At 45.8% G+C, this 27,316-nt stretch overlaps 1 protein-coding gene across 3 annotated transcripts in view; it reads left to right on the top strand.

The window, feature by feature from the left end:
- AIMP1 (aminoacyl tRNA synthetase complex interacting multifunctional protein 1) overlaps positions 1 to 27,316 on the top strand; it is a 205,568-nt gene that overhangs the window by 63,354 nt on the left and 114,898 nt on the right. For all 3 annotated transcript variants that reach the window (XM_069241223.1, XM_069241233.1, XM_069241241.1), the window contains exon 3: positions 25,112 to 25,225. In XM_069241223.1, the coding sequence (XP_069097324.1) occupies positions 25,112 to 25,225 (114 nt within the window). The remainder of the gene's footprint in view (positions 1 to 25,111; positions 25,226 to 27,316) is intronic.

Below are 27,316 nucleotides of genomic sequence, written 5' to 3'. Positions count from 1 at the left end.
TATATCCATTAAATTTGTGTATTGGAGCTTCTTGTTGTTCTTCCCACATGCCCCTGATTTGAGAACGTTTTTGTTCCGATTTCTGAGTCTCCCTCGCCTCTTATGGCTCCTCCCCGTCTTCCTCTTCGGCCCATTGTTCGACCTCTGTACTTCTTCCTTCTGATCTTTGGCAATCTGCCTGCCTTGACGTAGCAGGCAATATTCATCTAAAAAAGTCGGCAGCTTATTGTTCACTTCAGTATTCGGTAATTTGCTATCCGTTGAACTTGAAGTATCAGTCTCCTTCGGACTTTGTTGTTCACTCTCAGAAGTTGAAAATTTGCTGTCTGTCCCCGGGATGATAGTCAAATATTTATATAAATGATCATATTTTCAACTGAAGGTTAAAATCCTTCCACTCTCATAATCTCCTATGTCTCTATGCAATTTCTGTTGTTTCTTGATCTTAATATCTTCATGTTTCCTTAGCCGTGTTTTCATTGTCTCCATACATTTGGTGATAGTCTCTCTTTCTGGTCTTAAATCCAGTACTGGCTTAATTTTTTTGATATCTTTTCACAAGACTTCTCTATCTCGCCATGCATATTTTATTCATATTTCAAGCATGTGTCTAGAACTAGCAGCAGAATTCTCCGCCCGTTCTTTCAGCATATCAGGATTAGATAGTTCATATGATGGAGTAATATAAATTCTGAGACCTCTCGGGACAATTTCTTGGTCAACATAATTTTGTAGAGTTGTTGCTTTCCACCATTTCGATATCTCCATAGTTTTTCCAATGTATGCAATAATGTATTAAGATCATCAGTACAATCTTGCTCTTTTGTAAAGGATCTCCCTTTCATAGACGTTTTTGCAACTAGTATCTGCGCTGCTAACTTACTTTCATTGTCAATATTGTCATCATTTTTCAAATGTTCAGTATGATTCAATGTAAACAAACTTGCCACTTTCCAAATATCTATGAGAGCGAAATGTCCCTTGAGTCAAATGCTCAGTTCCCCTAACTGCACCACAACACAATAGGTTACACTCTGGAAATTATTCAATGCATCGTGCAGGAAACCACTGCACCACAACCCAGTGTACAAGGCGCGAGTGAGAAAGACACGCGTCGAAGGCGCCAAGCATTCAGGGCAAAGCGGCACCTACCTCCGAAATCTGTAGTCCACAGTAATTCACTTTGAATAATGCTTTGACTAAAATAGTCAGCGTTGTTGCTCCATAATCACTGATCCTGGGTAATGAAAGGCACACAGTTTGTAAAACAGCACGCAGTGTCTTCAAGCGTGCGTCATATCTGCAACTGTGTCCATGGTGACGGCCAGCCCAGTCGAGCCCTCAATAATCCCGCCAAACAAAATGCTTGTTCCGAGCTCAGGCGGCCCACGAGGGGTGGTGCACAAACCGGCAGAGCGAGCCAGTAAGAATCCAAATAACAAAAACAAATAGGTGAATATATATTTACTGTATAGTGAATTACCACGGGAAATAAAAATGTTATCTGAAAGAAATGTCCAATTTCAAAATCATTTTTTTTTTCTTCTCAGTTACTTTCTTTTTTTTTTTATTTTTTTTTTTTAAAAGGGTGAAAAGTTTATGCCCTAACCTTGCCTGCAGTTGTCCTTGGGTAAAATACTTTTTTCTTTTACTTCTTCAAAAAGTACAGTAAATGTACCTGCTTAAATAGGGTTATCCATCCTTTTAACTTCACATGATGTTGCTAAACGTTGATTTATTCCAGGATCCCACATGTATGAAGAAATATTTTTAAATCTGTGCCTATTTTCTTTTTTTGTAATGACAAATAGGTTGGCAGATTAAGCACTAATATGTTAGTGGTACCAGCGTCAGAACCTCTCTTAATACCCCTTTTAAAAAACGGATATGTGCTGTGGCAGAGCCAGTAGATCTCACCTTTTGATATTGTTTTTTTTATTTTTTTTGGTCCCTCAGTGGTCACCAAGCACACGTGTGCATGGCAGCCATATTGTATTGTTTTTTTCCTTTTTTTAAACGTACAGAAATAATTTCAAGATGGCCTTTACAGTGCATGCATGTGCTTATTCAGCAGCCATCTTGTCCTTTTTTTTAAAAAATTTTTTTAAAGGCTCATAAAAATCATAACAGGATTGCCAGTGTGCATGCTCCTTGGCCATTGTAAAATGATTTATTTATTTTTCCTTTTTACAATGTTGGTTGATGGACAGTGCTTTGCTAATGCTTGTGAGTTAGTTCCCCAAGTATTGGCAAAGTTAAATGGACAAGTGGTTGGTCACATCCTGCATGGGCTCACCGGGCATCTAGCCAGCAGAGAGAGGTTGTCACAGGGGAGTAGTTAAAGCCTCACTCAAAGCATTTAACCGATCTACAAAATGCCATGCCTTAAAGGCAGCCCAAGTCTAGGTACAGCAAATGCTGTAATACAGAAATCCCAATCTGTTTAGATGTAGATTGGTTCTTGGTGACCATTATTCACATTCTAGAGAGGGTGCAAAGATGCTCTCTAGAATGAGGGGGGGGGTTCTCAATCAAGGAGGGGCTTCAATGGATACCATATCCAAAATAGTAAATTGTTACCTATAAATATCCTGTACCCTTATGGCTGTATGGAAGCCTTCTAGGAATTTGTATCTCTTAATAAGCAGACCCCATCAGTGAAAATATCAAAAGTGTGCCCTGGAATACTCATGGTACCCTTTCTGATGTGTATTACAAAGTCACAAGGGCTGACAACCTGGCCAAGGCTGTGTGGTGTGGGAAGACGCTCAGTGACAAATCTGTAATGATGCAAACTTGCTGTGGCTGCACAATCACATAATTCCAGTGGCCCTGGTTATAACCACAGGTGAGACCCAGATAGAAGCTTCTACAGGTTCAGTTATGCCCTCTTTCACCATGTCCTTCAGCCTCCTTTTAACTTCACTTCTCACCACCACTGGTTTTCTTCTCAACTTGTGTTTGCCAGAAATGGCTACATGTTAACAACAAGTTTGTGCACATGTCCCCTCAGTTGACCTAACTTTTCTTTAAACGTATCTTTGGCACCATTAGGAATATCATCAATGCCAAAGTCGTCTACCACCATAATAACCTGATTGGGAGCATGTTGAGTAATAAACATATGTAAATCTTATTGGTGCATCACACCTATTATCGGTGGTCCATTTTATGCAATGTACCCTGCCTTCAATGTCTCCTGCCAGGAACTTAATGGGAGCAAGGAAATAGCCTAGGGTATAATTTCTTACTTCCCTTGATACCCCCTCCCCAGGATTGATGTCTGTGTCAATCAGTTTTACATGAGACCATTCACTAAAACATACTGTAGGAAGTTGGCTCTGTATGTGCTATTTCAAAGTAAGGAATAGCATGCACAGAGTCCAAGGGTTCCCCTTAGAGGTAAAATAGTGGTAAAAATAGATAATACTAATGCTCTATTTTGTGGTAGTGTGGTCGAGCAGTAGGCTTATCCAAGGAGTAGTGTTAAGCATTTGTTGCACATACACATAGACAATAAATGAGGTACACACACTCAGAGACAAATCCAGCCAATAGGTTTTTGTATAGAAAAATATCTTTTCTTAGTTTATTTTAAGAACCACAGGTTCAAATTCTACAGGTAATATCTCATTCGAAAGGTATTGCAGGTAAGTACTTTAGGAACTTCAAATCATCAAAATTGCATGTATACTTTTCAAGTTATTCACAAATAGCTGTTTTAAAAGTGGACACTTAGTGCAATTTTCACAGTTCCTAGGGGAGGTAAGTATTTGTTAGGTTAACCAGGTAAGTAAGACACTTACAGGGCTTAGTTCTTGGTCCAAGGTAGCCCACCGTTGGGGGTTCAGAGCAACCCCAAAGTCACCACACCAGCAGCTCAGGGCCGGTCAGGTGCAGAGTTCAAAGTGGTGCCCAAAACACATAGGCTAGAATGGAGAGAAGGGGGTGCCCCGGTTCCGGTCTGCTTGCAGGTAAGTACCCGCGTCTTCGGAGGGCAGACCAGGGGGGTTTTGTAGGGCACCGGGGGGGACACAAGCCCACACAGAAATTTCACCCTCAGCGGCGCGGGGGCGGCCGGGTGCAGTGTAGAAACAAGCGTCGGGTTCGCAATGTTAGTCTATGAGAGATCTCGGGATCTCTTCAGCGCTGCAGGCAGGCAAGGGGGGGGTTCCTCGGGGAAACCTCCACTTGGGCAAGGGAGAGGGACTCCTGGGGGTCACTTCTCCAGTGAAAGTCCGGTCCTTCAGGTCCTGGGGGCTGCGGGTGCAGGGTCTCTCCCAGGTGTCGGGATTTTGGATTCAAAGAGTCGCGGTCAGGGGAAGCCTCGGGATTCCCTCTGCAGGCGGCGCTGTGGGGGCTCAGGGGGGACAGGTTTTGGTACTCACAGTATCAGAGTAGTCCTGGGGTCCCTCCTGAGGTGTCGGATCTCCACCAGCCGAGTCGGGGTCGCCGGGTGCAGTGTTGCAAGTCTCACGCTTCTTGCGGGGAGCTTGCAGGGTTCTTTAAAGCTGCTGGAAACAAAGTTGCAGCTTTTCTTGGAGCAGGTCCGCTGTCCTCGGGAGTTTCTTGTCTTTTCGAAGCAGGGGCAGTCCTCAGAGGATGTCGAGGTCGCTGGTCCCTTTGGAAGGCGTCGCTGGAGCAGGATCTTTGGAAGGCAGGAGACAGGCCGGTGAGTTTCTGGAGCCAAGCCAGTTGTCGTCTTCTGGTCTTCCGCTGCAGGGGTTTTCAGCTAGGCAGTCCTTCTTCTTGTAGTTGCAGGAATCTAATTTTCTAGGGTTCAGGGTAGCCCTTAAATACTAAATTTAAGGGCGTGTTTAGGTCTGGGGGGTTAGTAGCCAATGGCTACTAGCCCTGAGGGTGGGTACACCCTCTTTGTGCCTCCTCCCAAGGGGAGGGGGTCACAATCCTAACCCTATTGGGGGAATCCTCCATCTGCAAGATGGAGGATTTCTAAAAGTTAGAGTCACCTCAGCTCAGGACACCTTAGGGGCTGTCCTGACTGGCCAGTGACTCCTCCTTGTTATTCTCATTATTTTCTCCGGCCTTGCTGCCAAAAGTGGGGCCTGGCCGGAGGGGGCGGGCAACTCCACTAGCTGGAGTGTCCTGCTGGGTTGGCACAAAGGAGGTGAGCCTTTGAGGCTCACCGCCAGGTGTGACAATTCCTGCCTGGGGGAGGTGTTAGCATCTCCACCCAGTGCAGGCTTTGTTACTGGCCTCAGAGTGACAAAGGCACTCTCCCCATGGGGCCAGCAACATGTCTCGGTTTGTGGCAGGCTGCTAAAACTAGTCAGCCTACACAGATAGTCGGTTAAGTTTCAGGGGGCACCTCTAAGGTGCCCTCTGGGGTGTATTTTACAATAAAATGTACACTGGCATCAGTGTGCATTTATTGTGCTGAGAAGTTTGATACCAAACTTCCCAGTTTTCAGTGTAGCCATTATGGTGCTGTGGAGTTCGTGTTTGACAGACTCCCAGACCATATACTCTTATGGCTACCCTGCACTTACAATGTCTAAGGTTTTGTTTAGACACTGTAGGGGTACCATGCTCATGCACTGGTACCCTCACCTATGGTATAGTGCACCCTGCCTTAGGGCTGTAAGGCCTGCTAGAGGGGTGTCTTACCTATACTGCATAGGCAGTGAGAGGCTGGCATGGCACCCTGAGGGGAGTGCCATGTCGACTTACTCGTTTTGTCCTCACTAGCACACACAAGCTGGCAAGCAGTGTGTCTGTGCTGAGTGAGAGGTCTCCAGGGTGGCATAAGACATGCTGCAGCCCTTAGAGACCTTCCTTGGCATCAGGGCCCTTGGTACTAGAAGTACCAGTTACAAGGGACTTATCTGGATGCCAGGGTCTGCCAATTGTGGATACAAAAGTACAGGTTAGGGAAAGAACACTGGTGCTGGGGCCTGGTTAGCAGGCCTCAGCACACTTTCAATTGTAAACATAGCATCAGCAAAGGCAAAAAGTCAGGGGGCAACCATGCCAAGGAGGCATTTCCTTACACAACCCCCCCCCAAACGAAAGAGGATGAGACTAACCTTTCCCAAGAGAGTCTTCATTTTCTAAGTGGAAGAACCTGGAAAGGCCATCTGCATTGGCATGGGCAGTCCCAGGTCTGTGTTCCACTATAAAGTCCATTCCCTGTAGGGAGATGGACCACCTCAACAGTTTAGGATTTTCACCTTTCATTTGCATCAGCCATTTGAGAGGTCTGTGGTCAGTTTGAACTAGGAAGTGAGTCCCAAAGAGGTATGGTCTCAGCTTCTTCAGGGACCAAACCACAGCAAAGGCCTCCCTCTCAATGGCACTCCAACGCTGCTCCCTGGGGAGTAACCTCCTGCTAATGAAAGCAACAGGCTGGTCAAGGCCATCATCATTTGTTTGGGACAAAACTGCCCCTATCCCATGTTCAGAGGCATCAGTCTGCACAATGAACTGCTTAGAATAATCTGGAGCTTTTAGAACTGGTGCTGAGCACATTGCTTGTTTCAGGGTGTCAAAGGCCTGTTGGCATTCCACAGTCCAGTTCACTTTCTTGGGCATTTTCTTGGAGGTGAGTTCAGTGAGGGCTGTCACAATGGATCCATATCCCTTCACAAACCTCCTGTAATACCCAGTCAAGCCAAGGAATGCCCTGACTTGAGTCTGGGTTTTTGGAGCTACCCAGTCCAGAATAGTCTGGATCTTGGGTTGGAGTGGCTGAACTTGGCCTCCACCTACAAGGTGGCCCAAGTAAACCACAGTTCCCTGCCCTATCTGGCATTTGGATGCCTTGATAGAGAGGCCTGCAGATTGCAGAGCCTTCAAAACCTTCTTCAGGTGGACCAGGTGATCCTGCCAGGTGGAGCTAAAGACAGCAATATCATCAAGATAAGCTGTGCTAAAGGACTCCAAGCCAGCAAGGACTTGATTCACCAACCTTTGGAAGGTGGCAGGGGCATTCTTTAAACCAAAGGGCATGACAGTAAACTGATAATGCCCATCAGGTGTGGAGAATGCTGTTTTCTCTTTTGCTCCAGGTGCCATTTTTATTTGCCAGTACCCTGCTGTCAAGTCAAAGGTACTTAAGAATTTGGCAGCACCTAATTTGTCTATTAGCTCATCAGCTCTTGGAATTGGATGAGCATCTGTCTTGGTGACAGAATTGAGCCCTCTGTAGTCCACACAAAACCTCATTTCTTTCTTTCCATCTTTGGTGTGAGGTTTGGGGACTAAGACCACTGGGCTAGCCCAGGGGCTGTCAGAGCGCTCAATTACTCCCAATTCCAGCATCTTGTGGACTTCCACCTTGATGCTTTCCTTAACATGGTCAGACTGTCTAAAGATTTTGTTTTTGACAGGCATGCTGTCTCCTGTGTCCACATCATGGGTACACAGGTGTGTCTGACCAGGGGTTAAGGAGAAGAGTTCAGGAAACTGTTGTAGGACTCTCCTACAATCAGCTTGCTGTTGGCCAGAGAGGGTGTCTGAGTAGATCACTCCATCTACTGTACCATCTTTTGGGTCTGATGACAGAAGATCAGGGAGAGGTTCACTCTCTGCCTCCTAATCCTCATCTGTTACCATCAACAGATTGACATCAGCCCTGTCGTGGAAGAGCTTAAGGCGGTTTACATGGATCACCCTCTTGGGGCTCCTGCTTGTGCCCAGGTCCACCAAGTAGGTGACCTGACTCTTCCTCTCTAGTACTGGGTAAGGGCCACTCCATTTGTCCTGGAGTGCCCTGGGAGCCACAGGCTCCAGGACCCAGACTTTCTGCCCTGGTTGGAACTCAACCAGTGCAGCCTTTTGGTCATACCAAAACTTCTGGAGCTGTTGGCTGGCCTCAAGGTTTTTGGTTGCCTTTTCCATGTACTCTGCCATTCTAGAGCGAAGGCCAAGTACATAGTCCACTATGTCCTGTTTAGGCTCATGGAGAGGTCTCTCCCAGCCTTCTTTAACAAGGGCAAGTGGTCCCCTTACAGGATGACCAAACAGAAGTTCAAAGGGTGAGAATCCTACTCCCTTCTGTGGTACCTCTCTGTAAGCGAAAAGCAGGCATGGCAAGAGGACATCCCATCTCCTTTTGAGTTTTTCTGGGAGCCCCATGATCATGCCTTTTAATGTCTTGTTGAATCTCTCAACCAAGCCATTAGTTTGTGGATGGTATGGTGTAGTGAATTTATAAGTCACTCCACACTCATTCCACATGTGCTTTAGGTATGCTGACATGAAGTTGGTACCTCTGTCAGACACCACCTCCTTAGGGAAACCCACTCTGGTAAAGATACCAATGAGGGCCTTGGCTACTGCAGGGGCAGTAGTTGACCTAAGGGGAATAGCTTCAGGATACCTGGTAGCATGATCCACTACTACCAGGATATACATATTTCCTGAGGCTGTGGGAGGTTCTAGTGGACCAACTATGTCCACACCCACTCTTTCAAAGGGAACCCCCACCACTGGAAGTGGAATGAGGGGGGCCTTTGGATGCCCACCTGTCTTACCACTGGCTTGACAGGTGGGGCAGGAGAGGCAAAACTCCTTAACCATGTTGGACATATTGGGCCAGTAGAAGTGGTTGACTAACCTCTCCCACGTCTTGGTTTGTCCCAAATGTCCAGCAAGGGGAATGTCATGGGCCAATGTTAGGATGAACTTCCTGAACAGCTGAGGCACTACCACTCTCCTAGTGGCACCAGGTTTTGGGTCTCTGGCCTCAGTGTACAGGAGTCCATCTTCCCAATAGACCCTATGTGTTCCATTTTTCTTGCCTTTGGACTCTTCAGCAGCTTGCTGCCTAAGGCCTTCAAGAGAGGGACAGGTTTCTTGTCCCTTACACAGCTCCTCCCTTGAGGGTCCCCCTGGGCCCAAGAGCTCAACCTGGTAAGGTTCAAGCTCCAAAGGCTCAGTTCCCTCAGAGGGCAGAACTTCTTCCTGAGAAGAGAGGTTCCCTTTCTTTTGCTGTGTTGCAGTTGGTTTCCCAACTGACTTTCCTGTTCTCTTGGTAGGCTGGGCCATTCTTCCAGACTCCAGCTCTACTTGTTCACCCTGTGCCTTGCATTGTGCTCTTGTTTTCACACACACCAGTTCAGGGATACCCAGCATTGCTGCATGGGTTTTTAGTTCTACCTCAGCCCATGCTGAGGACTCCAGGTCATTTCCAAGCAGACAGTCCACTGGGATATTTGAGGAGACCACCACCTGTTTCAGGCCATTGACCCCTCCCCATTCTAAAGTAACCATTGCCATGGGATGTACTTTTCTCTGATTGTCAGCGTTGGTGACTGTGTAAGTTTTTCCAGTCAGGTATTGGCCAGGGGAAACCAGTTTCTCTGTCACCATGGTGACACTGGCACCTGTATCCCTCAGGCCCTCTATTCTAGTCCCATTAATTAAGAGTTGCTGTCTGTATTTTTGCATGTTAGGCGGCCAGACAGCTAGTGTGGCTAAATCCACCCCACCCTCAGAAACTAGAGTAGCTTCAGTGTGGACCCTGATTTGCTCTGGGCACACTGTTGATCCCACTTGGAGACTAGCCATACCAGTGTTACCTGGATGGGAGTTTGGAGTGGAACCTTTCTTGGGACAGGCCTTGTCTCCAGTTTGGTGTCCATGCTGTTTACAGCTATGACACCAGGCCTTTTTGGGATCAAAGTTTTTACCCTTGTACCCATTGTTTTGTGAAGAGGCTCTGGGCCCACCCTCCTGTGCAGGTTTTTGGGGGCCTGTAGAAGACTCTTTACTATTTTTAGTTTTGGTTGTCTCATCACCCTTCCCCTGGGGAGTCTTTGTGACCCCTTTCTTTTGGTCACCGCCTGTTGAAGTCTAGGACACCCTTGTCTTGACCCAATGGTCCGCCTTCTTTCCCAATTCTTGGGGAGAAATTGGTCCTAGGTCTACCAGATGCTGATGCAGTTTATCATTGAAACAATTACTTAACAGGTGTTCTTTCACAAATAAATTGTACAGCCCATCATAATTACTTACACCACTGCCTTGAATCCAACCATCTAGTGTTTTCACTGAGTAGTCAACAAAGTCAACCCAGGTCTGGCTCGAGGATTTTTGAGCCCCCCTGAACCTAATCCTGTACTCCTCAGTGGAGAATCCAAAGCCCTCAATCAGGGTACCCTTCATGAGGTCATAAGATTCTGCATCTTTTCCAGAGAGTGTGAGGAGTCTATCCCTACACTTTCCAGTGAACATTTCCCAAAGGAGAGCACCCCAGTGAGATCTGTTCACTTTTCTGGTTACACAAGCCCTCTCAAAAGCTGTGAACCACTTGGTGATGTCATCACCATCTTCAAATTTTGTCACAATCCCTTTGGGGATTTTTAACATGTCAGGAGAATCTCTGACCCTAGTTATATTGCTGCCACCATTGATGGGTCCTAGGCCCATCTCTTGTCTTTCCCTTTCTATGGCTAGGAGCTGTCTCTCTAAAGCCAATCTTTTGGCCATCCTGGCTAACAGGAGGTCATCTTCACTGAGAGCATCCTCAGTGATTTCAGAAATGTGGGACCCTCCTGTGAGGGACTCACTATTTCTGACTAACACAGTTGGAGACAGGACTTGAGAGGTCCTGTTCTCCCTATTTAGGACTGGAGGAGGGACATTGGCCTCCAAGTCACTAATTTCTTCCTCTGTGAGGTCATCATCAGAGGGGTTGGCTTTTTCAAACTCTGCCAACAGCTCCTGGAGCTGAATTTTGGTAGGTCTGGAGCCAATGGTTATTTTTTTGATATTACAGAGAGACCTTAGCTCCCTCATCTTAAGATGGAGGTAAGGTGTGGTGTCGAGTTCCACCACATTCATCTCTGTATCAGACATTATTTTGCTAAGAGTTGGAAGACTTTTTAAAGAATCTATAACTGTTTCTAGAATCTAATTTCAAACTTTTAACAAACTTTTAAACTCTAAAAAGACAATGCTAAACAGGGACTTAACACACAAGGCCCTAGCAGGACTTTTAAGAATTTAGAAAAATTTCAAATTGCAAAAATGAATTTCTAATGACAATTTTGGAATTTGTCGTGTGATCAGGTATTGGCTGAGTAGTCCAGCAAATGCAAAGTCTTGTACCCCACCGCTGATCCACCAATGTAGGAAGTTGGCTCTGTATGTGCTATTTCAAAGTAAGGAATAGCATGCACAGAGTCCAAGGGTTCCCCTTAGAGGTAAAATAGTGGTAAAAATAGATAATACTAATGCTCTATTTTGTGGTAGTGTGGTCGAGCAGTAGGCTTATCCAAGGAGTAGTGTTAAGCATTTGTTGCACATACACATAGACAATAAATGAGGTACACACACTCAGAGACAAATCCAGCCAATAGGTTTTTGTATAGAAAAATATCTTTTCTTAGTTTATTTTAAGAACCACAGGTTCAAATTCTACAGGTAATATCTCATTCGAAAGGTATTGCAGGTAAGTACTTTAGGAACTTCAAATCATCAAAATTGCATGTATACTTTTCAAGTTATTCACAAATAGCTGTTTTAAAAGTGGACACAGTGCAATTTTCACAGTTCCTAGGGGAGGTAAGTATTTGTTAGGTTAACCAGGTAAGTAAGACACTTACAGGGCTTAGTTCTTGGTCCAAGGTAGTCCACCGTTGGGGGTTCAGAGCAACCCCAAAGTCACCACACCAGCAGCTCAGGGCCGGTAAGGTGCAGAGTTCAAAGTGGTGCCCAAAACACATAGGCTAGAATGGAGAGAAGGGGGTGCCCCGGTTCCGGTCTGCTTGCAGGTAAGTACCCGCGTCTTCGGAGGGCAGACCAGGGGGGTTTTGTAGGGCACCGGGGGGGACACAAGCCCACACAGAAATTTCACCCTCAGCGGCGCGGGGGCGGCCGGGTGCAGTGTAGAAACAAGCGTCGGGTTCGCAATGTTAGTCTATGAGAGATCTCGGGATCTCTTCAGCGCTGCAGGCAGGCAAGGGGGGGGTTCCTCGGGGAAACCTCCACTTGGGCAAGGGAGAGGGACTCCTGGGGGTCACTTCTCCAGTGAAAGTCCGGTCCTTCAGGTCCTGGGGGCTGCGGGTGCAGGGTCTCTCCCAGGTGTCGGGATTTTGGATTCAAAGAGTCGCGGTCAGGGGAAGCCTCGGGATTCCCTCTGCAGGCGGCGCTGTGGGGGCTCAGGGGGGACAGGTTTTGGTACTCACAGTATCAGAGTAGTCCTGGGGTCCCTCCTGAGGTGTCGGATCTCCACCAGCCGAGTCGGGGTCGCCGGGTGCAGTGTTGCAAGTCTCACGCTTCTTGCGGGGAGCTTGCAGGGTTCTTTAAAGCTGCTGGAAACAAAGTTGCAGCTTTTCTTGGAGCAGGTCCGCTGTCCTCGGGAGTTTCTTGTCTTTTCGAAGCAGGGGCAGTCCTCAGAGGATGTCGAGGTCGCTGGTCCCTTTGGAAGGCGTCGCTGGAGCAGGATCTTTGGAAGGCAGGAGACAGGCCGGTGAGTTTCTGGAGCCAAGGCAGTTGTCGTCTTCTGGTCTTCCGCTGCAGGGGTTTTCAGCTAGGCAGTCCTTCTTCTTGTAGTTGCAGGAATCTAATTTTCTAGGGTTCAGGGTAGCCCTTAAATACTAAATTTAAGGGCGTGTTTAGGTCTGGGGGGTTAGTAGCCAATGGCTACTAGCCCTGAGGGTGGGTACACCCTCTTTGTGCCTCCTCCCAAGGGGAGGGGGTCACAATCCTAACCCTATTGGGGGAATCCTCCATCTGCAAGATGGAGGATTTCTAAAAGTTAGAGTCACCTCAGCTCAGGACACCTTAGGGGCTGTCCTGACTGGCCAGTGACTCCTCCTTGTTATTCTCATTATTTTCTCCGGCCTTGCCGCCAAAAGTGGGGCCTGGCCGGAGGGGGCGGGCAACTCCACTAGCTGGAGTGTCCTGCTGGGTTGGCACAAAGGAGGTGAGCCTTTGAGGCTCACCGCCAGGTGTGACAATTCCTGCCTGGGGGAGGTGTTAGCATCTCCACCCAGTGCAGGCTTTGTTACTGGCCTCAGAGTGACAAAGGCACTCTCCCCATGGGGCCAGCAACATGTCTCGGTTTGTGGCAGGCTGCTAAAACTAGTCAGCCTACACAGATAGTCGGTTAAGTTTCAGGGGGCACCTCTAAGGTGCCCTCTGGGGTGTATTTTACAATAAAATGTACACTGGCATCAGTGTGCATTTATTGTGCTGAGAAGTTTGATACCAAACTTCCCAGTTTTCAGTGTAGCCATTATGGTGCTGTGGAGTTCGTGTTTGACAGACTCCCAGACCATATACTCTTATGGCTATCCTGCACTTACAATGTCTAAGGTTTTGTTTAGACACTGTAGGGGTACCATGCTCATGCACTGGTACCCTCACCTATGGTATAGTGCACCCTGCCTTAGGGCTGTAAGGCCTGCTAGAGGGGTGTCTTACCTATACTGCATAGGCAGTGAGAGGCTGGCATGGCACCCTGAGGGGAGTGCCATGTCGACTTACTCGTTTTGTCCTCACTAGCACACACAAGCTGGCAAGCAGTGTGTCTGTGCTGAGTGAGAGGTCTCCAGGGTGGCATAAGACATGCTGCAGCCCTTAGAGACCTTCCTTGGCATCAGGGCCCTTGGTACTAGAAGTACCAGTTACAAGGGACTTATCTGGATGCCAGGGTCTGCCAATTGTGGATACAAAAGTACAGGTTAGGGAAAGAACACTGGTGCTGGGGCCTGGTTAGCAGGCCTCAGCACACTTTCAATTGTAAACATAGCATCAGCAAAGGCAAAAAGTCAGGGGGCAACCATGCCAAGGAGGCATTTCCTTACACATACACTTTGGAACAATAGTATACAAGGACCCAGAGTCTACCATAAGTTCAACATTTCTTCCCTTGATTAGAAATAGTGTTTTAGGTCAAGTCTTCCTTCCCTTTTCTCCCTCCCTCCTTATACTTAAACCATGATTCTCCTGTTTTCTCTCGTCCGTTTGTTTTTTAACTCATGACTTATTGCTACCATTACATATGCGTGCAAACTGCCACATTTTTTACACTCTTTGTTGACTGCATAAAATGTTTTTAGCCTCTCAGTTTGTCATGTGTGCCCCCTTTTTGAGATTTACTAAAAGTCTTACTAACAGAATTGACAGCAGAAGTATTTTATTGATTACACTCAATTTTCTCCACTAAGGATACCACATCTCCCCCACCCACAGCAGCCTTTCTACTCATTTCCCGCAGACAAAACTCCAACTCATCTACTACTGTCTCTATGCTAATAGCGTATTTCAGTGATTGGTTCTTCGCTACCCACAAATGCAGGCCTGCAGTGTCCTCTCGTTCCTTGCCCCAGACAAGCTTGAGAAGGAAACTCAACACACGCCTGTGCCGGGTGGTTCACGGTAGGGCTCGGCGTGGACGCGGCGAGCCTGAGACTTGAGCCTCAGCCACAATCCTCAATAGCGGCGACAGGATGACCGGTGCCACAGTGCCACGACAGCAGCAGTAGGCAGGAAAGGAGCTGAGAAGTGCCGGTAAGCGCTGGGACAAGGCACGAGGGGAGGGGAGAGGGCAAGGGGGAGCTGCAGCTGCTCTCCCGGCTGTGATCGCCCCACCTTCCATTGTGCCCTTGGCCCCAGCTGTGTCACCTTCTGTGCTACCTGCCCCCCCACCCCCCACCATCCCTGCTTTGCTGCAATTTCACATAGGCGCCGGGGGCCGGAGAGAGACTGAGGGCCCAGAGAGCAGTAATAAGTGGGGCCCAGACACACAGAGGTGTGTAAGGCACTTCCAGGCTCCTTTTAGATTGCACAGTTCGGATCCCTGGGGTAAAGAACATAGAGCATAGAAACTCCGAGACTGTTTGGGAAACTGCGTAGAAAACTGGTAATTCCTCAAAGCACTTGGCTGTAGGCTGCCCTCTCAGCACATAAGCAGCCAGCACTAGTCCGTATCGCGTATATTCAAGCATCTCTCACCTGAGAAAGAATTGACTGAAATATTCAAACATAGTCTATCAACCCAGGGGCAGCACCAGGATGACACCAACACGTGGAAGGAAAAAAGCTGCAAAGAGGCAAAGGCAAGGCTCCCCAGGGGAGGGCTGGCACGAGCCAAAAAGTGAATCCACAGAAAGGAAAATACCCCCACACCCGGCACAATCAAAGAAATCATCCTATAAATCTCCAAGCCAGGACAGAAAGGCAGGATATAAAATCACAGATTTCTTGCTTACTAAGAGGGAGTGAAATTCCACCAACGCTTCAAAAGGTTCAGTTTTTGCCAACGATACTGAGATAATAGACATGGTTGATGTGAAGATTGCGCCGGACGTGGAAAGGTCTTGTGCTGACCTGGGAACAACAAATGCACCAAATCCTCCGCCTAATAAAACTGGCTTAACGATCAACGCAGAAATTCACAGATGCTACCAAAATGATACATTTTCCACCTTAAATCTCAGTAACTGGAACAACTGGGGGGAGCATTTCTGCTGCACCTCATATCCCGAGCCCCCGTAAGAAGAGAACGATACTGACTGCATTATAATAGAGGAACATCCGCTAATCGATCTTTCAGATATTTTTTCAGACATACTATTAGACAATCAGATCATAAATAGCAAAGCAAAATTGATATCCCATCTTCATCACGAGCTCACCAAGGAAAGTTTACTCACTTTGCAAAATAACCTCAATGAAATCTGATACGAATACAACTTCAACAGCTGTGGCAATGGAGCGACAACAGGAAACTGATGCCCTGTTGGACCACATAATGGGGCCCAAATCAATGGTAGAACCATCAACATCAGGAGATTCTTGGAAGGCTTTGCTAGCAACAATGGACGCAATGTCGGCAGCTATTCAGTTTCAAGCAGATAAACAAGACACTCAGGTAAACTTACTTAATATCCTGGCCGTCCACATTGTGACCATTGACAACAAGCTTCAAACATTGAACGATCTGATAAAAAGGGCTCAAACCCACTCAACCACCCAGCAGGTGACATGTCAGTGTGCTTCTATAGGTGACAACGCACAAAGAACCCTGGAAATCTTAAACGACATCTTGAAAGAGGTAAAAGTCCGGACCCTTAGAACTCAAGATCACTTTAGCAGTAACAATGAGAAGGCCTTCAGAAACCCAGTGAATAAGGAAAGCACACAAAACGCAGAGGATCCCCCACATGAAATAAATAATTTCACAGAAAATTGTTCTTCTGGAGAGGAAAGGACTCAGAGCAACATAGAGGGAAGATCATGCCTCAGCACACAAGAAATAGGCCTGACCACGGGCGGATCGAAGGAATCAGCTGTTAACAATTCAGTAGTGGAGGAAACCTCCCTTATGAAAAGGGAAAAGAAACGACAAAGGAAAGCATGAAAAAAATCTAAGGGGGCCCAGCAACGTAATATATAGAAATCACTTGCTAAATTTAACAGCTTGAAGAGTAAGGAATCAGGAAGAACAGACAATAGTAACAAGATAGCAAGCAGGGCAAAATCCAGACAGAGGAGGGAAGAACAGCCAGCTCGCATGGACAACCCTACGTGTGAACCAAGTGTTCCTGGAAATCAGCGAACATCACAGCAACAGTCACCTAAAACCCCTTTTTCCAGTGGCGAGCGGGGCGGTAGCCCCTCGTATGGTGAGGTGGCCTCAAGAGAACCACAGGGAAAAAGAACAATGATCGGTCGGTGCCCAGAACAGGGAATTCAGCAGGTTAATGACAGGTTGGAAAGTGTCAAATTCTAGGAAAATAACCCTCAATGTATACAACACGATCGCACTAAACCAGTCTGCGGTAAACAACAAACCGATTTCAGATCTAGTTCACTGTCCTTCGTCAGATGATTGCACAAACAGTGTGGCACAAAAAAGAATTCCAGGACATCAGACATCGTATGATAAGGTGGCTTCAGAGGACAATAAACTACTTCTAATCCCTTGTTATGATTCGAAGGGGGCATTTGACATCCTAAACAGAGGCACCATATTGAAGTGAATAAAAGCGATTCAGCCCTTGGCTCATATCTCAGCAACAGAATTGGTTACTGTTGAGTTTATACCACATCCAAGTAATAAAGACGGAGACAATGCTGGCATTTTGGGCCACGTCTGCCATTACTGACCAAATTTTAGCACATCAAGAAACGTTTAGTGGATGGGGCATCGTTCCTGCAAAAACTAGAACCGCTTCAATACCCCAATCTTCTGATACCAGAACAAAAGAAGGGCGGCTCAATTTCAAAAGGGGCCGTTGGAGTAGAAACTTCCCCAAGCAGGCGGGAACACTTAACAATAGTAAAGCACCAAAGCCTGCTTCATCATGGCACGTGCCAACAGGTTTTCATTGGTACGCCCTCGACAGTCAAACAAGTTGGAAGGCAATACTTAAACGACAACAGTCTGAATTGGTCCTGATGAAAATCCAGAAAACATCCATGTATGCTCCTGGAATACTCATGGTCTAAAAAAAATCTGGTTACAGATGAGGCGGCTCTGAGTTTCCTACAGCAGTGTGAAATCATTATGTTGCAGGAAACATGGTGTATGGAGCCGATACAAATTTCTGGATAAACTGGGACGGATGTCTCTGCAAAACAACCTAAAAAACATTGACACCCTAAGGGGGGGGTCATCACAACATACTGCTCTACGAAAATCAACTGGGTGATTAAACAGATTGACTTGGGAATCGGTTGGGTGCTACCAATAAAGTTGAAACATCGGGTTTCATCAGGCAACAACAGAACTTTATTACTGATCAAAGTATATATTCACCCAAATAAAACTCCAAACAGTGAAAATATGGAAACATTGATCAGCATTTAAAAAATGCACCTCTCCCTGAGGATGCTTCATCCACACAAGTAACCTTCACAAGTGGTACCAAAAAAGTCTAATATCAACTTTACATTAATAAGCGAAACCGCACCATCATTGATCTTAGCATATAGAATCAAACTACGCACAGAGGGCAATCACTTCCCACAACTCATTAAGATCCGGAATGAATGGAATCTGCTCCCCTCTGAAAATATCATAATTTCTGCCCCAGTGACTTTTGATATACAAAAATTGAAATAGAAGGGGCCGGGCTTTGGCAAAGTAGTGGAAGAAGTGCACCACAGTGCAGGTACAACTGAAGAGCTCAAAGAAACACTAAGAATGCAGCAATGAAAAGATCATCCTCCAGGAGAACAGGTGGCCGCTTGGAAGCTCTTGTGTGATTCCCTAATGAATAAAATTTCCATCAAAAAATATCTCCCAATTTTGGTAATAGAGGCAAACGACAAAGCTAAGAGTGGCAGAGCAGAAAAGCCATGGTATAACAAAACACTGCGTAATCAGAAAAATCAAGTCTCTAGAGAATCAAAAAAAGTCTTAAAGGACATACACCGGGGTAGGAAATCTGATAACGCAAGGCTTTCTGAACTAAGAGCCAAATACAAGAAAATTGCTGGACGGCAAAACAGAGATATCATGAGGATTTGTGGACCAAGCTTCTCATGTCCAGCAAACAGAAAAATCACAAAAAGTTCTTGGAACTGATACATGGATTAAATCAGGGGAAAAATCGACATACGAACATACGAACGCAGGTATTGACGCAGCCACATGGGAAGCCCACGTACTCACTCCCAGATCACCACGTGAAAGAGGGACCCCTCAGGCAGCTAATAACTTCGGTAGGACAAACTTTGGCTTTAGAGTGACAACACAAACTGACTTATCTCTGTCTGATCATGAACAAAAACATGCACTAATGAGTATAGATATCGAAAAGCTGACTGGCCTTATTAAGAAATTGAAACTGGAAGGAACAGCTGGCCAGAATGGAATTCTAAATGCCCTTTTTAGAGGGGACCCCTCATTCTGGGTTCATTATCTGGCGCTGCTTTTTAATGGCCTCCAGTGCACTACAGGCGTACCAGAAGCATGGAAAGGCAGTGCGCACATAAAAATCGGAGAGGGTGGCCACCTCACCAACAGAATATCAACATGTAAAGGATTAAAACAAGGGTGTGTATTAGCTCCCGCACTGTTCAATTTATATCTTGCAGACCTAGCCGAGGTCTTCGCACCCGTAAACAGTCACCCACCAGTACTGGCCAGGTGCAGATGACCTAGTTTTACTCAGCCAAACACCAGTCGGACTACAGCATAGTATTGACACACTTTATACATACATAACAATGCAAGGTCTGGAATTGAACTTGAGTAAAACAAAGGTTGTCCGCCTGGTTGATAAGAAGTTTAAATCTGTTTCATGGTTCTTAAATGGAACCCGGGTGGAGGTTGCCCCCTGTTAGAAATGGGGTCTTTAGTTGGCAGTCATGTTACCTCCTGTCCAAGCAAGGACCCTCACTCTAATCAGGGTAAAGGAGAATAACCCTCCACTAACCCCCACTCACCCCTTTGGTAGCTTGGCACGAGCAGGCAGGGTTAACTTCAGAGTGTTAGGTGTAAAGTATTTGTACCAACACACACAGTAACTCAATGAAAACACTACAAAATGACACAACACAGGTTTAGCAAAATAGAAAATATTTATCTAAACAAAACAAGACCAAAACGACAAAAATCCAACGTACACAAGTCAAGTTATTTATTAAAAAGCAGAAAGTCTTAAATCCTTGAGAAAACAAGTACAACCCTGTTAGCGCTGAAAAGTACCTGGGTAGCGTCGAATAACACGCACGGACGGGTGTGCGTCGATTTCCTACCCTCAAGCGAGCTTGTGCGCCGTTTCTCCTTCTCCGGTCAGGTCGGCAAGCGTTGTTTTTCCTCCCCCCAGGGGAGCGATGCATCGATCCGGGCAGCACTCGGGTCCGGCCAGGCATTGCATCATTTCTCTGCGCGCAGCAAGGTTTGCGTCAAAAATCCTGCCACATGGTCTCAGCAAAACCACGCAATGTGGGTTGCGACGTTAACAGTCTCCGTCAGCGGGTGTGAGTGTCGTTCTTCCAGCTCCGTCCATCGATTGAATTTTTTATTTTATTTTTTCCAGCCGCGATGCCGGTGGAGCGTCGATTTTCTGCTGCGAAGCCGGCGGCGTGTCGTTTTTCAGCCGCGTCTCGGCAGGTGCATCGAATTTTTCACTGCACGGCGGTCAGTGTGTGGATTTTCAGTCTTGGTCTGTCAGCTTCACCTTCCAAGGCCCCAGAAACTGAATAGGGCACCACTTGGCAGGGCAGGAGTCTCAGTAGAGAGTCCAGGTGCTGGCAGGAGAAGTCTTTGATGGCCCTGAGACGTCGTCAACAGGAGGCAAGCTCAGGACAAGCCCTTGGAGATTTCTTCATAAGCAGGAAGGCACGCAAAGTCCAGTCTTTGTCCTCTTGCACAGGCAGAATCAGCAACTGCAGGATAGCTCCATAAAGGAAAGTCTCAGGCAGGGCATCACTTCGCTTCAGCTCTTCTCCAGGCAGAGGTTTCTCTTGATGTCCAGAAGTGATCTAAAGTCTGTGGTTTTGGGTGCCCTTCTTATACCCATTTTGCCCTTTGAAAAGTAGGCTTACTTCAAAGGAAAGTCTCTCTTGTTTCTGAAATCCTGCCTTGCCCAGGCCAGGCCCCAGATACACACCAGGGGTTTGGAGACTGCATTATGTGAGAGCAGGCACAGCACTTTCAGGTGTAAGTAACCACTCCTCCCCTCCCTCCTAGCACAGATGGCTCATCAGGAAATGCATACTACACCCCAGCTCCTTTTGTGTTGCTGTCTAGAGAGAGGTGCAAACAGCCCAGCTGTCAAACTGACCCAGACAGGAAATCCACAAACAAGCAGAGTCACTGAAATGGATTAAGCAAGAAAATGCCCACTTTCTAAAAGTGCCATTTTCAAACACACAATCTTAAAAACAACTTTACTAAAAGATGTATTTCAAAATTGTGAGCTTAGAGACCCCAAACTCCATATGTTTATCTGCTCCCAAAGGGAATCTACGCTTTAATCATTTTTAAAGGTAGCACCCATGTTAACCTATTAGAGAGATAGGCCTTGCAACAGTGAAAACCAAATTTAGCAGTATTTCACTGTCAGGATATATAAAACAAATGAGTATATGTCCTACCTTAAACATACAGTGCAACCTGCCCAAGGGGTGTCTTACATGTACGAAAAGGGAAGGTTTTGGCCTGGCAAGTGGGTACACTTGCCAAGTCGAATTGGCAGTTTAAAACTGCACATACAGACACTGTAGTGGTAGGTCTGAGCCATGTTTACAGAACTGCTATTGTGGGTGGCACAACCAGTGCTGCAGGCCCACTAATAGTATTTGATTTACAGGCCCTAGGCACCTCTAGTGCACTGTACTAGGGACTTAGCAATAAATCAAATATGCCAATCATGGAAAACCAATTACATACACATTTTGTAAAGGAGCACTTGCACTTTAGCACTGGATAGCAGTGGTAAAGTGCCTAGAATAACAAAAAAAGCAAAAACAGAGTCCAGCTTACATCAACAACCTGGGAAACAGAGGCAAAAAGTTAGGGGAAACCACGCCAAGGATGAAAAGTCCAACACCCCCACATATAAATACTTGGGATTTACTATGGATCGCCTCCTGACTTTCAAACCACAGCCTGCTGTAGCCCAAGCTAAAGCCCATTCATTGACCTATGGCTTCAAAGTATTACAACAAAAACTGAGCTGCCCGTCATATACTCACCTGCTTTCTGTCATGGCAGCACAGTTAATGTCTACCGTCACCTATGGAGCTGAAATTATGCTAGGGAAGGAGGCAGTTTTTTACAATCAAGTCCAGACGAAGGCCTATAAATAATTTTTTCAGTTTCCATGCCAGCTTCTCCAGCCCAGGTCCCCTTAGAATTGGGTCTAAAAAACTACCAATATCGGAATAAATGTGCCTTCACCAAATTATGCTGGACAATGTGTGCAGCAGAGATCGGTACCATTAATAACTTACGTTGAATTGAAATCGAGGAGCAACAGCGTTACAATGATAAAGGCACCTAGGGTCATCACTTAAACAACTGTATTAAAGTGCTAGGCTTGCGAGAAGCATGGGAGCGGAACCTGGGCAAAGCAGAGTTTTATCGGAAGGCAAATGCTGTCACTAAGATGAAGTCTCTAATTTCGGACAAACAAAAACTGGCAAAAAAACAGCATGCATGGACTGTAATAACATCATATAAAACTTTGTGCTCAGGAATATCTAGCAGCATCCTTCAACCAGTCGTTGAAACATTGGTTTATGTTTTTTCGTTTTGGGTCGACGGAAACGTAAGAAAGGATCCCTTTATGGAGACAGCAAGTACTGACACATTTTTGCTGACTGTGTGGGTACAGACAGGAGTCCTTAGAAAACACCTTTTGCATGTGCCCAGCTTTGCTAGGCCTAAGGACATTATATTTGAAAAACATCTTCGGTCATTAAATATATGCTCATGTAGGCCGGCCGTCATCCGTTGGCTTAGTGGACTCTCAATCCCGTTTTCTTGTCGAGGGACCCAGTTTATGGTACAGGCCCAAAAAGAATTAGAGAACAAAGTCTTGAAAGCCGAGAGTACATGGTTTATCAATTTATGTTAGAAGAGTTCCCAAACGGTCAACTCCAGCGAGAAATTAGTCATAGGTATAACTTACTGTTCATTATTTAAGGATATGCCCTGAATTTTACTTTTAGCAACTAGGACGCAATGCAGCTTTAACACAGGAGTAAGAAAATCCTGAATTTAAGATCAAGACAAGGTTGAAATTAGTGGAGTAGGTTTTAGTCACACACAATTTAACACCATGACATTATTTAGTTTCAAATAAGCAAAATACGTTTTTATGAGGTTCTATTTTATATAGTGAATATGTTAAGTATTTATATTGTATGTATACTTGAATTGCGATGGTTTTAATTAACCTTGTCAGTAAACGTGAACTTGAGCTCTTGAATCTTTTTGCTACTATATTGAACGATCAACTGTTCCTCAGTCTTTTGGCTAATCCTACACTTGACCGTAAATTCATCAATTGATTCTCCAGCCTTTTGAGGGTGAGTATAAAATGTGTATCATGACATAATAATGTTTACCTTTTTGCCAAACTTACTTTCCAAGCGTACTTGGGCTTCCTTGTAAACATCCAGTATAGGTTTTATCATTGAGGTCTCAAGCTTTGGGAAGATATTTAAAAATGTGCTGACCTTCTTTTACTAAGCGTTTAAAAGTAAAGCATTTTTCCTGTCCAGTCTGAAGTCTTGATCATCAAGAGCTATAAGATAGTTTCTGAACAAGCCTCTTTACTCTTCTCATTGAAAAGATGGGTAACCTTGGTGTGCCTGAAAAAAAGGAGAAGCAACAATCGAAGTAGATTCCATAGTAATAAAACTCTAGAAACATAGGTTGGTTCATTGAGTTGTAAATAGGTCCTGTTTGTTTGTTTCACACAAAGTAAGGTGCTTTCCTCAAATATCATGTGGTGTGTTATGGTGCGCAGAGGACTCTGAAAGTAATCCCACACAGCGAGTAACTGATCTTCTTTCGGGCCAACCGTGCAGTTCCTTTGTGGCCGATGGTGTAGATAGGTGTGCTAACCTTGTGCTTCACACGCACCAGCCTCGCAATTTCTTTGTGAGCAATAGCGCAGATGGAGAACTGTGCAGCGCTCGTAGCTGCTTGCGACTGTCTAAATACGGTAAGGGCTCTTACGCACAGTAGCACTAAATCACTTTTCTGTACTGCACAGCATAAGTAAAATACAAAGATACTTCTCATGTAAGTTTCTCTGAGGTACACATTGAGTAGAAACCAAAGGCTGCACTGATCAGGAGTCCAGAGGCACAGGCATAGTAGGGGTTTGTTTGGGTCAGTCTGTCACCTCTCAGGCTGCTTGGCTGGCAAATTGTCACCCAAATGCAGTGAAGACGTTGATGCTGACAGCAAATATGATTAAAGGAAGTCTTTAATAAGAGCAGCCTGCCGGAGTATGATCCCCTCCTAATAGCCAAGATCCAGCTGTCAAGAATCGAATCTCCACTTCAGAGGACACAACAGAACATACAACGCAAAGTTTCAAATAACCCCTTAAAGGCAAAACACTTGCTTAACCCATCATAAAAATGCCCATCCCAATAACCAAGCCAGTGGTACAGTATGCATTCCTCATCTCCACATGGATTGACAATAAGTGGAAAGTTCAGCTCCCCAAGAGACGTCTGTGTTGATAACCTCCAACTTCAAGTTAGCAGAAGGGACACAGGGTAGATGAACAAGTTGTAATACCAAACCACTTACAAAATCTTACACAATAGGAAAAATAAATATACACTAGGCTAACAGTCTAAAATTCCAGAGATGACTACTCAATTAATCTTGGATATAATATACAAACACAGATTGAGGTTAAGGATCACAAGATTTAACCCTTCGGGTGCCGTGGACGAGCTGATCTCGCCCTCGGCCACTGTCGCCGTGTGCTGAGGACGAGACCAGCTCGTCCTGCTCCTGGCTCATGTGCGGAGCACTAGCGCTTCCCCCATGAGTCTCCCACCCCGTGACATCTGATGACGTCAGCCACCGGTCACGCACTGACCTCATCAGTTGTCGCCTCCCTTTGCGATCTGAGGAGAAACAGATTAGTTTGTCCTCGGTACAGGGGCAGGGGAGGTCAGGGAGGCATGAAAAGGGAAGGAAAGGCTTTTCCTTCCCTTTTCATGTCTCTGAGCATTCCTGCAGCACGAATGCTATGGACAAGTGTTATTCCCCCCTTGTTTTTCTCTAACAGTTTTCCTTCCAAATGTAAGAGAGTGTTACAAAGACCACTGTTTGAGAGTATAAATGTAGCATAAACCTACATACAGGTTACATTTATGAAACATAAGGTAAACGAGCTATGGCAAGTGCACAAAATGTCACATTTGTAAGCCTTCACCAAAAAAAAAAAAAACACTTGTTACTTAATTTTTATGCCTGATGTTGATGCAACTTCCTCTGGCCTGTGTGACATTCTTGGTTGGCTTTGTCAGAAAAGCCTTCAAATGAAACCTGAATGTTCACAGCACCAGCTCTCCCGCCCCAGCACGTGTGGGAAGGTATTCCGTTTTAATATTTTTACTTGCTGGCCATCTTTACAGTTGCTACTTTATACAACATGCTTATTTAAAATAAAGTGATCTATCGTTGACCTAGAAATGTTCAATAAAGTTTTACAGGCATCTCTGCGAGAAGAAAAAAAGCTGCGGGTGGAGAATGCTAAGCTGAAGAAGGAAATTGAAGTACTGAAAGAGCAGCTGACTGAAGCGGAAGTCCAAAATGGAGGTAATATGATGGGAAAGTAAAACAGTAACCACAGCCGACCTGCAGTTTCTAGAATTTATTAAAGGAAGGAAATTGTGGTATATTTTATGGTTGCCGAAATTCCCTTTCACCGACCAAGACATAAAATGAATCCCACTGTCATTCTCCAAATAAGTAATTGCCACACAAACTATCCATTTTTTTCTGTTCTGATTTGGCACATATCCAGTATCAGAGAAACAACAGTACTGTCTGCAAATAGAAGAGTCAAAAGTTCTCCTAAGCTGGATGGGTGCATGAGTAGCAGGGACGTAGGAATCCACAGAGATCTGGCCCCTTCACCTCGACCACTCAGATGATAGAAACTGAATTAAATCATTAAGATTACCAGACCCAAGTACTCCTGGCAACTTCCCGTGAGGACTTAACCTCACCCCCTTTCTGCTGTAAAATACTCTTTTCTTGGTTTCTGTAACTTGTTTTTTCGTTTTTTTTTTTTTTTAAGCAGAGGGGGCAACGTGTCCTGAAGAATGCCCTAACACCACATTCGAGTGTGTAGTAGGGGCAGAAGCATATTGGCCAGTGGCGGCCCGTCCTTTAGGGCGTAGGGGCCACGCCCCCCCCCCATCCCATGAAGAGTGTCTGTCAGGCTGAACAAAGGTCAGCCTGACAGACACTCTTCATGTTCAGGTCAGGCAGCCAGGAGCAGACATGCGCGATTTGCGCAGACTCCTGGCTGCCTGAGCTGAACTTTGCTGGGCTGAGGAGATCACAGCTCCTATGGGCGTGACATCCTCGGCCGAGCAAAGGTGCCTCAAGGCCCTCCCCTGGGTGACGAGGAAAGCGTCACCAATTGACACTCTCCCTGGGCGCTTCAGTTTAAGCCCTGAAGCGCCCAGGGCGAGTGTCAATCAGTGACACTTCGTCACAGAGTGGGGTGGGGTCAGCAGTCTCACTGACCCCATCCCACTCTGTGACGAGGCTGGGACTGCTGCCTTCCCTCATTGGCGGACCTCAGGTCCGCCAATGAGGGAAGGCAGCAGTCCCAACCATCCTGGGTCCTGGAGGCTAAAGATAAGTGTGTGTGTATGTATGTGTGTTATGTTTTACATTGAATGTTTGGTGCGCACGTGCATGTTTGAGTGTTATGAGTGTTGTTAATGGATGTGCGCGTGTGTTTGTGTGTGAAAGAATTAATGTTTGATCTTGTAAAATGAATGTTTGGTGCGTGCATGTTTGAATGGAATGAGTGTTGTTAATGGATGTGCGTGCGTGTGTGTGTGTAAGAATGAATGTGTGTGATCTTGTAAAATGAATGTTTGGTGCATGTTTGAATGGAATGAGTGTTTTTTTAATGGATGTGCGTGCGTGTGTGAAAGAATGAATGTGTGTGATCTTGTAAAATGAATGTTTGGTGCGTGCATGTTTGAATGGAATGAGTGGTGTGTGTGTGTGTGTGTGTGTGTGTGTGTGTCCCGTGTGTGTGTGTGTGTGTGTCCCGTGTGTGTGTGTGTGTCCCGTGTGTGTGTGTGTGTGTGTGTGTGTCCCGTGTGTGTGTCCCGTGTGTGTGTCCCGTGTGTGTGTGTGTGTGTGTGTGTGTCCCGCGTGTGTGTGTGTGTGTGTGTGTGTGTGTGTGTCCCGCGTGTGTGTGTGTCCCGCTCCCTCCCTAAGCTTCCGGCCGCCACTGATATTGGCCTCCATGAGTGGGTGGGATTGACCCCGGTATTTTCAATCTACCCTTGGGGACCTATTAAAATGACAGTAGCTCACTAATAGGTAGTTTTAGCAGACATCTCTCTCTCTTCATTCTTCTTTGCTACCAGGCCCTGTCTGCCGGTATTCGTTCCTTTGCTTATGACTAGCTCCCCAGAAAACACCTCAAACACCCCCCAATATCTGGGTAGCAGCTTTCACCTAGAACAGACAGACTGTCACCCGACAGATGGAGGAGGGCCTTCTGTCATGAATTCAAGAGTACTGGTAGACTCTTTTTTTTTTTTTTTTTTTTTTTTTTTTTTTTTTTGCAGACAGTACAACTGTGTGTTGGTTAAGAATTGTTTGGAGGACGTACTTTCTTTGCCTTTTTCATTCTCATTGTAATGATGAATTATT

This window comes from Pleurodeles waltl, chromosome 1_2, assembly GCF_031143425.1.
Source record: "Pleurodeles waltl isolate 20211129_DDA chromosome 1_2, aPleWal1.hap1.20221129, whole genome shotgun sequence".
Lineage (NCBI taxonomy): Eukaryota > Metazoa > Chordata > Amphibia > Caudata > Salamandridae > Pleurodeles > Pleurodeles waltl.
This window is presented reverse-complemented; position numbering and strand designations above follow the sequence as displayed.